The sequence below is a fragment of the Rhinopithecus bieti genome, unplaced genomic scaffold, assembly GCF_001698545.2.
Source record: "Rhinopithecus bieti isolate Rb0 unplaced genomic scaffold, ASM169854v2 scaffold_64120, whole genome shotgun sequence".
NCBI classification, from domain to species: Eukaryota; Metazoa; Chordata; class Mammalia; order Primates; family Cercopithecidae; genus Rhinopithecus; species Rhinopithecus bieti.
The window spans coordinates 498,694-512,315 of NW_016824553.1; the positions used below are offsets into that span (position 1 = coordinate 498,694).

The 13,622-nt window shown below is 46.9% G+C and overlaps 1 protein-coding gene across 2 annotated transcripts in view; it reads left to right on the plus strand.

The window, feature by feature from the left end:
• Positions 1 to 434: 434 nt before the first annotated feature.
• The window catches only part of ZNF786 (zinc finger protein 786), a 31,157-nt gene continuing 17,969 nt past the window's right edge, over positions 435 to 13,622 (plus strand). The window contains exons 1-2 of one of the 2 annotated variants that reach the window (XM_017862400.1): positions 435 to 592; positions 11,370 to 11,496. In XM_017862400.1, coding sequence (XP_017717889.1) covers positions 575 to 592; positions 11,370 to 11,496 — 145 coding nt within the window. In that variant the 5' untranslated portion in view covers positions 435 to 574. Of the gene's footprint in view, positions 593 to 11,369; positions 11,497 to 13,622 lie in introns of those variants that run through there. The other variant, XM_017862401.1, reaches the window with a different exon arrangement.

Genomic DNA, 13,622 nt, shown 5'->3' on the forward strand with positions numbered 1-13,622 from the left:
CCCCCCCCCCCCCACTTTCCGGCCTCGCTGGATTCCCGGGACCCCCCTCACAGACAAAGCCTGACTGGGGGCGGCTTTGGGAGGAACCGCACCGGACACTCCCCTCTCGCTGCCTCTCAGTCTGGGTTTCTGTGGAGCGCGTCTCCCTGTTCCTGTGCCTGATCTCTCCATGTCCACCTGTCCCTCTGTTTCCACTCCGGTCAGCTCCTCAGCTTGTCTCTGACCGCCTCCCTCCCCAGATCCCGGGAGTCCCAGGGTCCCTCAAAGACCGGCGTGCTGCGGTCTGCACTGAGGGCGCCCAGGCCCCTGGGTCCCTCCTCTGAGGACCGACCCTCGGGCGGCGCCGCTTCTCACGCCCGCAGGGGGCGCTGTGGGGCGGAGCGTCAGCCGCGGCCGGGCGCCGGATCCCAGCATGCACTGCGCCCGACCGGCGCTGCGTTTGTCTGCCACCCGGGTTATCCCTGGGAGTCGGGTTGGGGCGGAGCGGAGGGGAGTCCGTGCGCGGCAGGGCCGGTTCCCGCGGAGCCGTCGGAGACCGTCGGCGTTGCGAGGGCGGGGCGGGACCGCAGGGGCCATGGCGGAGCCGCCTCGGGTAAGCAGGCTGGCCTGCATGGACGCCCGGTTTCGGGGTCGTGGTGGGTCCTTGGGTTCCGGGCTACCCCGCGTCCTAGGGTCGCCCTGGGTGCCTGCGGTGCACGGTTTGGACGGAGTCTGCAGGCCGCTTCGGCTGGGGGTGTGGATTCAGGGCCCTCCGGTGAGCCGATGGCCTCCGCTCCTGCGGCTTGTCCATAGCCAAACCCCTGGGACGAAGCCAGTCGTGGACCGAGACCGACCTAGGAGCGCGGCGGAGCCTGGGCGAGGATGCCTGGCGGGCGGGGAGCGGACGGCGGAAAGGATAGAAAGGTTTGGGGCCAGAGATGGATGTTACAGGTCAACCAGTTTTACACCATAGTCACAGAAATCAGAACAACTCTTCCAAAAGATTTAAGATTCCGAATGGTTGAAATGGTGTTTGGCGGGGGCTTCAGTGTCAGAATTTATATTCTAGCGTGGTTTGTGTTGAGTGTAAGATGATACGTTGGGAGGAGTAGAAGAGGATACAAAAGATTAAGTTAGTGGTTTCTTAAAATCGAGGTTTAGAGGCTATTTTATCTTGTAAACTTTTCTGTTGAGGATTTTTGCTGATTATTAAATGAATTAGACCGGGCGCTGTGGCTCACGCCTCTAATCCCACCACTTTGGGAGGCCGAGGCGGGTGGATCACCTAAGGTCAGGAGTTCGAGACCAGCCTGGCGAACATGGTGAAAGCCCATCTCTACTAAAAATAAAAAAAAACTAGCTGGGCATGATGGCGGGTGCCTGTAACCCCAGCTACTCGGGAGGCTCAGGCAGGAGAATTGTTTGAACCCAGGAGACGGAGGTTGCAGTGAGCCGAGATTGTGCAGTTGCACTCCAGCCTGGGCAGCAAGAGCGAAACTCTGTCTCCAAAAATACATACGTATCTATATATTTGGGGAAAGGATATAAATAGCCAAATCACAGACCTGAAAAGAAAATGATTAATGAATAAAAGAATGGATTTTAAAACTTGTGACATTCAGGCCAGGCACGGTGGCTCATGCCTGTAATCCCAGCACTTTGAGAGGCCAAGGCGGGCAGATCACTTGAGGTCAGGAGTTCAAGACCAGCCTGGCCAACAGGGTGAAAACCCGTCTTTACTAAAAAATACAAAAATTAGCCGAGTGTGGTGGCAGGCGCCTGTAATCCCAGCTCCTGAGGAGGCTGAGGTGAGAGAATTGCTTGAACCCAGGAAGCAGAGCTTGCAGTGAGCCGAGATGGCGCCACTGTACTCCAGCCTGGGTGACAGAGCGAGACTCGGTCGCAAAAGCAAGAAAGAAAAAATAAAAGCCTGGGCAACATGGTGAGACCCCTCTCTAAAAAAAATTAGCCAGGTGTGGTGGCATATCCCCGTGGTCCCAGCTACTCGGGAGGCTAAGGCAAGAGAATCACTTGAACCCAGGAGATCAAAGCTATGGTAAGCTGTGTTGGCACCACTGCACTCTGGCCTGGGCAACACAGTGAGACCCCGTTTCAAAAAAAAAAAAAAACCCTAAAGAACTACCTGAAATGTGCTCGTGGAAGTAGACATAGCAAGGGTTGCAGTTTGTGAGCTATTGTGAAGTGGTGAAAGGAAGGTTATCTGAAATGAGATGGAAAGTTGTGACCCTAGAGGCGAATAGGTAGGGGTTATAACACAGGGTAATCTGATGTTTGAAGTATGTTGCATGTGTGCATTTTGTGTATGTCTATGCAGCTTAGTTCTGTTTGTTCACATAGTACAGTTTCTCACCCTTGCCTCTACTAACATCCTGTGCTGGATAATTTTCTGTTTTGTGGGCTGTCTTGCACATCGTAGGTTGTTTATCACTATTCTTGGCTGCTGCGCACTAGATGCCAGTAGGCCGCCCCGCTTCCCCATATTGTAACAATAAAAAATGTCGGCCGGGCGCGGTGGCTCAAGCCTGTAATCCCAGCACTTTGGGAGGCTGAGATGGGCGGATCACGAGGTCAGGAGATCGAGACCATCCTGGCTAACCCGGTAAAACCCCGTCTCTACTAAAATACAAAAAACTAGCCGGGCGAGGTGGCAGGCGCCTGTAGTACCAGCTGCTCGGGAGGCTGAGGCAGGAGAATGGCGTAAACCCGGGAGGCAGAGCTTGCAGTCAGCTGAGATCCCGCCACTGCATTCCAGCCTAGGCAACAGAGCGAGACTCCGTCTCAAAAAAAAAAAAAAAAAAAAAAAAAAAAAAAGTCTCCAGGGGACAAAATTGTTCTGATTGAGAACCATTAATGTAGTGTTTCTTATAGACAGAATTGCATATAAGCAAATGCAAAATTTTGTAATATGTTGTCTCCTAATATATCAATCATGTTGGAATAAATTCACGTTTCAAAACAAGGTTTATAGCATAAATGACTATATTTCCTTAAACTTAAAATAATGAATTTCTGATTTAAGTGTTGCTACATCTGCAGTTTGGATATTTGTCCCTAAACTTCATGTCAAAATTGGACTTGCAGCTGGGCACAGTGGCTCACGCCTGTAATCCCAGCACTTTGGGAGGCTGATAGGTGGATCACCTGAGGTCAGAAGTTCAAAACCAGCCTGACCAACAAGGTGAAACCCCATCTCTACTAAAAATACAAAAATTAGCCGAGCATGGTAGCAGGCGCCTGTAGTCCCAGCTACTCGGGAGGCCAAGACAGAATTGCTTAGACCTGGGACGTGGAGGTTGCAGTGAGCCGAGATTGCGCCACTGCACTTCAGCCTGGGTGATGGAGCAAGCCTGCATCTCAAAAAAAAAAAAAAAAATTGGATCTGCAGTGTTGGAAGTGGGCTCTAATGGGAAGTGTTTAAGTCATGGGGGGTGGATCCCTCATGAATTGTCTTGGTGCTGTCCTCTGTTAGTTCCTGAGGGAGCTAGTTAAAAAGCCCGACACATCCCCCTTTCTGTCTTGCTGCTTCTTGCCCTTGCCATGTGATCTCTGCACATGTCAGCTCACCATTTTTTTTCTTTTTTTTTTTGTGAGACAGAGTCTGGCTCTGTCACCCACGTTGGAGTGCAATGGTATGATCTCGGCTCACTGCAACCTCTGCCTCCTGGGTTCAAGCGATTCTCCTGCCTCAGCCTCCCAAGTAGCTGGGATTACAGGCCCCTGCCACCACGCCCAGCTAATTTTTGTATTTTTGGTAGAGACAGGGTTTAACCATATTGGCAAAGCTGGTCTTGAACTTCTGACCTCAGGTGGTCTGCTCTACCTTGGCCTCCCAAAGTGCTGGGATTACAGGTGTGAACCACAGTGCCCAGCCCCCTTCACCTTCCACCATGAACATAAGCTGTCTGAGGCCTTCATCAGAAGCAGATGCTGGTGCTCTGCTTCTTATACAGCCTGCAGAACTGTGAACCAAATAAACCTCTTTTCTTTAAAAATTACGCCACCTGGCTGGGCGCGGTGGCTCACACCTGTAATCCCAGCACTTTGGGAGGCTAAGGCAGGTGGATCACGAGATCAGCAGATCAAGACCATCCTGGCTAACAAGGTGAAACCCCATCTCTACTAAAAATACAAAAAATTAGCCGGGCATGGTGGTGGGCGCCTGTAGTCCCAGCTACTCTGGAGGCTGAGGCAGGAGAATGGCGTGAATCTGGGAGGTGGAGCTTGCAGTTAACCGAGATCGCGCCACTGCACTCCAGCCTGGGCAACAGAGTGAGACTCTGTCTCAAAAAAAAAAAAAAATTACCCCACCTTGGTGTTCCTTTACAGCAATACTAAACAGACTAAGACAAATTTAAAGGAGTCATTAGAATTTTTAAAACTCAACTCTAAATTTCATAATGAATATAACAAAAAGATGGGAATTCCTACCCAGAGCAGTCCAGCAAGAGAAAGAAATAAAAGTCACCAAAATAGAAATAGAAGAAGTCAAACTATCCCTGTTTGCAGACTGTATGATTCTATATGTAGAAAACCCCATAGCGTGCCCAAATGCTCCTTGATCTGATAAACAACTTCAGTAGAGTCTGAGAATACAAAAATCTGTGTACAAAAATCAGTAGCATTCCTCTACACCAACAACATCCAAGCTAAAAGCCAAATCAAGAATACAGTCCCATTCACATCTAGTCAAAAATGCCTAGGAATACAGCTAACCAAGGAGGTGAAATATCTTTACAACAAGAATTACAAAATACTACTCAAAGAGATCAGAAATAACACAAAGGGAAAAACATTTAATGCTCGTGGATAGGAAGAATCAATATTGTTAAAATGGCCATACTACCCAAAGCAGTTTCTAGATTCATTGCTATTCCTATCACACTACTAATGACAATTAGAAAAAAAACTACGTTGCTGGGAGTGGTGGCTCACGCCTGTAATCCCAATGCTTCGGGAGGCCAAGACGGGCAAATCATGAGGTCAGGAGTTCGAGACGAGCCTGGCCAATATACAAACCCCGGACTCAAGCAGTTCTCCACCTCAGCCTCTCAGGTAGCTAGGACTACAGGCATGTGCCATGCCTTGCTAGTTTTTGTGGATTTTGTTATTGTTTTGGTAGAGACGGGGTTTAGCTATGTGGCCCAGACTGTTCTCAAACTTCTGGGCTCAAGCAATTCATTCACCTTGGCCTCCCAAATTATTGGGATTACAGGTATGAGCCAGTGCCTGGCTAAAAAAACTATTTTAAAATTCATATGTAACCAAAAAAGAGCCCAAACAGCCAAGGGAGTCCTAGGCAAAATGAACAAAGCTGGAGACATCACCACACTACCTGACTTCAAACTATACAAGGCTACAGTAACCAAAACAGCATGGTGCTGGTAAGAAAACAGACATATAGACCAATGGAACAGAATAGAGAGCCCAGAAATAATGCCACACACCTACGATCATCGCACACCTATGATCATCTCATCTTCAAATGGTGCTGGGATAACTGGCTAGCCATATGCAGAAGACTGACACTGTACCCCTTCCTTACACTTACACTCAACTCAATGTGGATTAAAGACTTGAATGTAAAACCTAAAACTATAAAAACCCTGGAAGATAACCTAGGAAATAGCATTCTGGACATAGGCCCTGGCAAAGATTTTGTGATGAAGACTCCAAAAGCAACTGCAACAAAAACAAAAATTGACAAATGGGACCTAATTAAACTAAAGAGCTTCTGCACAGCAAAAGAAGCTATCAGCAGAGTAAACAGATGCTCTACAGAATGGGATATTTGCAAACTATGCAACTGACAAAGGTCTAATATCCAGAATCTATGGGGAACTTAAATTTACAAGCAAAAAACAACTGCATTAAAAAATGGGCAAAGGACATGAACAGACACTTCTCAAAAGAAGAAATACACATGGCCAACAAGCTTATGAAAAAATGCTCAGCATCACTAATCATTTGAGAAATGCAAATCAAAACCATATCAGGGCCGGGCGCGTTGGCTCATACCTGTAATCCCAGCACTTTGGGAGGCTGAGGCGGGTGGATCACGAGGTCAGGAGATCGAGACCATCCTGGCTAACACGGTGAAACCCTGTCTCTACTAAAAATACAAAAAATTAGCCGGGCGTGTTGGTGCATGCCTGTAGTCCCAGCTACTTGGGAGGCTGAGACAGGAGAATGGCGTGAACCTGGGAGGTGGAGGTTGCAGTGAGCCGAGATCGTGCCACTGCACTCCAGCCTGGGCAACAGAGCAAGACTCCGTCTCAAAAAACAAACAAAAGGCCAGGCGTGGTGGCTCAAGCCTGTAATCCCAGCACTTTGGGAGGCCGAGACGGGCGGATCACGAGGTCAGGAGATCGAGACCATCCTGGCTAACACGGTGAAACCCCGTCTCTACTAAAAAAATACAAAAAACTAGCCGGGCGAGGTGGCGGGCGCCTGTAGTCCCAGCTACTNCTAACACGGTGAAACCCTGTCTCTACTAAAAATACAAAAAATTAGCCGGGCGTGTTGGTGCATGCCTGTAGTCCCAGCTACTTGGGAGGCTGAGACAGGAGAATGGCGTGAACCTGGGAGGTGGAGGTTGCAGTGAGCCGAGATCGTGCCACTGCACTCCAGCCTGGGCAACAGAGCAAGACTCCGTCTCAAAAAACAAACAAAAGGCCAGGCGTGGTGGCTCAAGCCTGTAATCCCAGCACTTTGGGAGGCCGAGACGGGCGGATCACGAGGTCAGGAGATCGAGACCATCCTGGCTAACACGGTGAAACCCCGTCTCTACTAAAAAAATACAAAAAACTAGCCGGGTGTGGTGGCAGGCGCCTGTAGTCCCAGCTACTCGGGAGGCTGAGGCAGGAGAATGGCGTAAACCCAGGAGGCGGAGCTTGCAGTGAGCTGAGATCTGGCCACTGCACTCCAGCCTGGGCGACAGAGCGAGACTCCGTCTCAAAAAAAAAACAAACAAACAAAAAAACAAAACAAAAAAACAAAACAACAACAAAAAAACTGTATCAGTCAGAGTAGCTATTAAAAAGTAAAAAAAATAACAAAGTTACAGAGAAAAGAGAACACTTATACACTGCTGATGGGAATGTAAATTAGTTCAGCCATTGTGGAAAGCAGTTTGGTGATCTCTCAAAGAACTGAAAGCAGAATTACCTTTTTTTGTTTTTTTTTGAGATGGACTTTTGCTCTGTTGCCCAGGCTGGCGCCATCTCGGCTCACTGCAACCTCTGCCTCCTGGGTTCAAGCGATTCTCCTGCTTTAGCCTCCTGAGTAGCTGGGATTACAAGCACGTGCCACCACACCCAGCTAATTTTTTGTACTTTAGTAGAGACAGGGTTTCTCCATGTTGGCCAGGCTGGTCTCGAACTCCTGACTTCAGGTGATCTGCCCGCCACGGCTTCCCAAAGTGCTGGTATTACAGGCGTGAGCCACCGCGCCCAGCCAAAATTACCATTTGACCCTGCAATCCCATTATTGAATATATACCCAAAGGAATATAAATTGTTCTGCATAAAGACACGTTTGCATATGTTCGTTGCAGCACTATTCACAATAGCAAAGATGTGGAATCAACCTAAATGCCCATCAATGTCAGACTGGATAAAGAAAATGTACATATGCACCATGGAATACTATGCAGCCATAAGAGAAAATCATATCTTTTGCAGAAAGACGGATGGAGCTGGAGGCCATTATCTTAAGTGAGATAACACAGGAGTAGAAAACAAAGTGCCGTTCTCACTTATAAGGGTGAGCTGAACACTGAGTACATATGGATACAAAGCAGGGAATAACAGACACTGGGGCCTACTTGAAGGTGGAGGGTGGGAGGAGAATGAGGACTGAAAAATTGCTTACGGGTATTATGCTTATTACCAGAGTGATGAAACAGTCTGCACACCAAACCCCCACAACACGCAATTTACCTGTATAGCAAACCTGCACATGTAGGCCTGAAACTAAAATAAAAAAAAAAAAAAAAAGCCTGTAATCCCAGCACTTTGGGAGGCCAAGACGGGCGGATCACGAGGTCAGGAGATCGAGACCATCCTGGCTAACATGGTGAAACCCCGTCTCTACTAAAAAATACAAAAAACTAGCCGGGCGCGGTGACGGGCGCCTGTAGTCCCAGCAACTTGGGAGGCTGAGGGAGGAGAATGGCTTAAACCCAGGAGGCGGAGCTTGCAGTGAGCTGAGATCCGGCCACAGCACTCCAGCCTGGGCGGCAGAGCGAGACTCCGTCTCAAAAAAAAAAAAAAAAAAAAAAACAACTTTGGTCAGGCGCAGTGGATCATGCCTGTAAATCCTAGCACTGGGAGGCCAAGGTGGGTGGATCACCTGAGGTCAGAATTTCGAGACCAGCCTGGCTAATGTGGCGAAACCTCATCTCTACTAAAGATAAAAAAATTAGCTGGGCTTGGTGACTGGCGCCTATAATCCCAGCTACTCAGGAGGCTGGGGCAGGAGAGCCGCGTGAACCCCGGGGAGCAGAGGTTGCAGTGAGCTGAGATCGTGCCACTTCACTCCAGCCTGGGCAAAACAGCAAAACTCTGTCTCAAAACAAAACAAAAAAATGATTAGACTGGCTGGGCGTGGTGGCTGACGCCTGTAATCCCAGCGCTTTGGGAGGCCAAGGTGGGCAGATTGCCTGAGATAGGAGTTTGAGACCAGCCTGGACAACATGGTGAAACCCCGTCTCTACTAAAAATACAAAAAAATTAGCCCGGTGTGGTGGCCTGTGCCTGTAATCGCAGCTACTCAGGATGCTGAGGCAGGGGAATCGCTTGAACCAGGGTGGTGGAGGTTGCAGTGAGCCGAGATCGTACCACTGCACTCCAGCCTAGGCAACACAGTAAGAGTCCATCTCAAAATAAATAAAAATAAAAGATGAATAGGCTGAGCACAGTGGCTCATGCCTGTAATCCCAGCACTTTGGGAGGCCAGGGTCGGTGGATTACTTGAGGTCAGGAGTTGGAGACCAGCCTGACCAACATGGTGAAACCCCGTCTCTACTAAAAATGCAAAAAAATTAGCCAGGTGTGGTGGTGCACACATGTAGTCCCAGCTACTCAGGAAGCTGAGGCAGGAGAATTGCTTGAATCTGGGAAGTGGAGGATGCAGTGAGCTAAGATCACGCCACTGCACTCCAGCCTGGCAACAGAGAGAGATGCCGTCTCAAAAAATAAAAAAATAATAATAAACTTGAAACAAGATAAACTTTAATACCCATAGAAAATAAGGATATATGGCAATAACAATGTTAGTTCAATAAAAGGTGGAGTGTATGCTTATGTAATTAGAGTGTTTTAAACTAACAAGTATATAATTTACGTACTTCTAGTTGTGAGCCTCAGGAAGTATTCATTTATCCCGTCAACCATAATAAACACAAATATTAAACAATACTAAACATTTGCATACATTGCGTTTTTTCTAATGCAGTTTTTAGAAAAGCAATAAAATTCAAAACCACTTGCTGGTAACTCTTAGTCTTCTGCTTCTGGGGAGGCCTCAGAAGACTTACAATCATACGGTCTTCTCATGGCTGAAGCAGGAGAGAGGCAGCGAAGGGGGAAGTGCTACACACTTTTCAACAATCAGATCTGGTGAAAACTCACTATCGTGAGAACAGCAAGGGAAGTCCGCCCCCATGATAAGGTCACCTCCCACCAGGCCCCTCCTCCAACCCTGGGGATTGCAATTCAACAGGAGATTTGGGTGGGGACACAGCCAAACCATATCAAGTGTATGCCTAGGCATTTTATTGTTTTTTTCAGCCATTGTAAAAGGTACTGAGTTCTTGATTTCTCAGCTTGGTCGCTGTTGGTGTATAGCGGTGCTGATTTATATACATTAATTTTGTTACCTGAGACTTTGCTGAATTCGTTTGTCAAATCTAGGAGTCTTTTGGAGGAGTCTAGGGTTTTCTAGGTAGAGGATCATATCATTGGCAAACAGAGATAGTTTTCCAATTTGGATGCCCTTGATTTCTTTCTCTTGCCTGACTGCTCTGGCTAGGACTTCCAGCCTTACAAATTAATGTAAATTAAAATACTGAAATACAATTTGCCACCCCACATTGGCAAAAAATAAGATTTGAGAACATCTTGTGCTGGCAAAGGTGTAAAGAAACAAGAAGTCTCATGTTAATAGCAAGGGTAAATGTGCTGGATTCTTTTTGTAAGGTAATCTGATGTTATCTATTAAAACTGAAGATGTGTATTCTCTTAGATTTAATAGTTCTCCTTTTTAGATTTTATCCTGCAGAAGTAAAAGCACTAATACATAGGAAGCATATAAGAACACTGTAATTTTTTTTTTTTTTTTTGAGACTGAGTCTCGCTCTGTCACCCAGGCTGGAGTACAGTGGTGCGATCTCTGCTCACTGCAACCTCTGCCTCCCAGGTTCAAGCAGTTCTGCCTCAGCCTCCCGAGTAGGTGGGATTACAGGCGCATGCCACCACACCTGGCTAATTTTTGTATTCTTAGCAGAGACAGGGTTTCACCATGTTGGTCAGGCTGATCTCGAACTCCTGACCTCGTGATCTGCCTGCCTCGGCCTCCCAAAGTGCTGGGATTACAGGCATGACCCACAGTGCCCAGCTGGATACTGTAATTTATAATGGTAATGGAAACAATATATGTCCCATCAGTGGGGTATATCTACTCATGGAATATAAGTGCGACTTTACCAAAAAAATAAGTTTGCCTCAATATATATTATTGACCTGGAAAGAGCTCTGTGATATATTAAGTGAATGAAGTTACAAAGTGATTTGTTCCCATTTTGTAAAGAAAATAATTCCGGCCGGGCGCGGTGGCTCAAGCCTGTAATCCCAGCACTTTGGGAGGCTGAGACGGGCGGATCACGAGGTCAGGAGATCGAGACCATCCTGGCTAATACGGTGAAACCCCGTCTCTACTAAAAAATACAAAAAACTAGCCGGGCGATGAGGCAGGCGCCTGTAGTCCCAGCTACTCAGGAGGCTGAGGCAGGAGAATGGTGTAAACCCGGGAGGTGGAGCTTGCAGTGAGCTGAGATCCGGCCACTGCACTCCAGCCTGGGCGGCAGAGCAAGACTCCATATCAAAAAATAATAATAATAATAATAATAATTCCATACTCTACATATGTATATATACTTTGAACAAGCGTAATGAAATGTGGAGCGGGGGATGTAGTGGTTAACAGCAGAATGATGTAATTGGAGTATGGGAAGGAGTAGTTCTCCTGGAAGAAGTTGCTGAACAACCAGAAACATGTGTCCACTGCAGAAGTCTTTTAAATTAACAAGGAGAAGGAGCTGGAGTTATTTTGAAGCAATCATGAATGCATGTGTCTTATGTCTACAATTTCAGCTACCTCTGACTTTTGAGGATGTTGCCATTTATTTCTCGGAGCAAGAATGGCAGGATCTAGAGGCATGGCAGAAGGAGCTTTACAAGCATGTGATGAGAAGCAATTATGAGACTCTCGTCTCTCTAGGTAAGACCTGTTCACCTTTGTGGGTAAGTCATGGAACTGGATCGTGTAAGGGGTCACAGTCACTTGATGCTCCTGTTTCTCAGGTAGCAAGATTTCTCAGAAATTAACTCAGAAAGGTATTTTTACCCTGCCATCTATTGTTAATACTTTGGTCAACATTGTTAATCTTTACTCAAGGGTAGACATTGTTGCATGAGAATATTTGAGCAACGTAAGGTGGTCCGGGTGACTAAATATTATTTATGAGGGGCCTTTAGTCATGACTTACTGTCAGGATGCCATGATTGTCCACATAGGAGCACACCTAGCGCACATTTATGAAGTGTTCTGTATGTCTTTAACCTAAGATATCCCTACCTCACAACTTTTACAGTGGGGTCTAAATACTTCAGAAAAGCTATTTTTGAAAGGTGTACAATTAAGTGTTTGTTTTTTTGAGATGTAGTCTCACTCTGTCACCCAGGCTGGAGTGCAATGATGCAATCTTGGCTGACTGCAACCTCTGCCTTCTGGGTTCAAGCAATTTTCCTGCCTCAGCCTCCTGAGTAACTGGGACTACAGGTGCGTGCTGCCACACCTGGCTAATCTTTGTATTTTTAGTAGAGAGGGGGTTTCACCATGTTGGCCAGGATGGTCTTAATCTCCTGACCTCGCGATCTGCCCACCTTGGCTTCCCAAAGTGCTGGGATTACAGGGGTGAACCACAGCGCCGGGCCCGAAGTGTTTTAAGAGTTGCTGTCTCTGCTGGATGCGGTGGCTCACGCCTGTAATCCCAGGACTTTGGGACCAAGGGGGTGGATCACGAGGTCGAGATCAAGACCATCCTGGCCAACATAGTGAAACCCCGTCTCTACCAGAAATACAAAAATTAGCTGGGCGTGGTGGTGGGTGCCTGTAGTCCCAGCTACTCAGGAGGCTGAGGCAGGAGAATCACTTGAACCTGGGAGGCGGGGGTTGCAGTGAGCCAAGATTGTGCCACTGCACTCCAGCCTGGCAAAGAGTGAGACGCCATCCCCCCCCAAAAAAAACACCACCACACCTGGTTCCTGTTTCATTCTTATCTCCACATTCAGTTAACCACGTGGAGGCAACCACTTTTAATCATTTTTGTTTCAGTTTTTAAAGTGGCTTCCTCCAATCTGTGCGTACAGTAACACTCTCGATTTATCGAATTTAGATAGCATTAATTAATTACTATGAAAAATTAGGTGTTAGTTCACTTATACAATCCCTCTTCTATCTTCTCCCCAGTTTTTGAGCCTCTGTTGGTCAGCTTTATAATTTAAAATAATATGCTTAAGATTCTAGATTGTATTCCATCAGTTTCATCTCTTGACTCCTTCATTATATAAAGATAAGATAATTAGTTCTCTAGTACTTCCCTTCATCTCTTCTGCCAGTTGATGACAGCCATACCACTTCCTTTATACTGCAAAACTTCTAGTATTTATATTCTATTCTGTTACCATAGTTAACTTTTGCAGGCTGTATGTATGGATTGTTTCTAAAACATATAACTGAAAACATTACATTATTTTCATTGTTACTGAAGAATCAGTTACAGTAAATGAATCTATGGTGACAAATATATAATTCTATGCCATTAACCCTGTGCCAGCCTAATAAGAATGTTCCAAGCATCAAGATCAAATGGATTCTCTTTTTTTCATTCTTATCAGTTGTTCAAAATTATGCTACATTTTGGCAGGGTGTGGTGGCTCACGCCTGTAATCCCAGCCCTTTGGAAGACTGAGGTGGGTGGATCACTTGAGGTCAGGAGTTTGACACCAGCCTGGCTAACATGGTGAAACCCTGTCTCTACTAAAAATGCAAAAAATTAGCCAGGCCTGTAATCCCAGCACTTTGGGAGGCCGAGATGGGCGGATCACGAGGTCAGGAGATCGAGACCATCCTGGCTAACACAGTGAAACCCTGTCTCTACTAAAAAAATACAAAAAACTAGCCGGGCGTGGTGGCGGGCGCCTGTAGTCCCAGCTACTCGGAAGGCTGAGGCAGGAGAATGGCATAAACCTGGGAGGCGGAGCTTGCAGCTCACTGAGATCCGGCCACTGCACTCCAGCCTGGGCGACAGAGCAAGACTCCGTCTCAAAAAAAAAAAAAAAAAA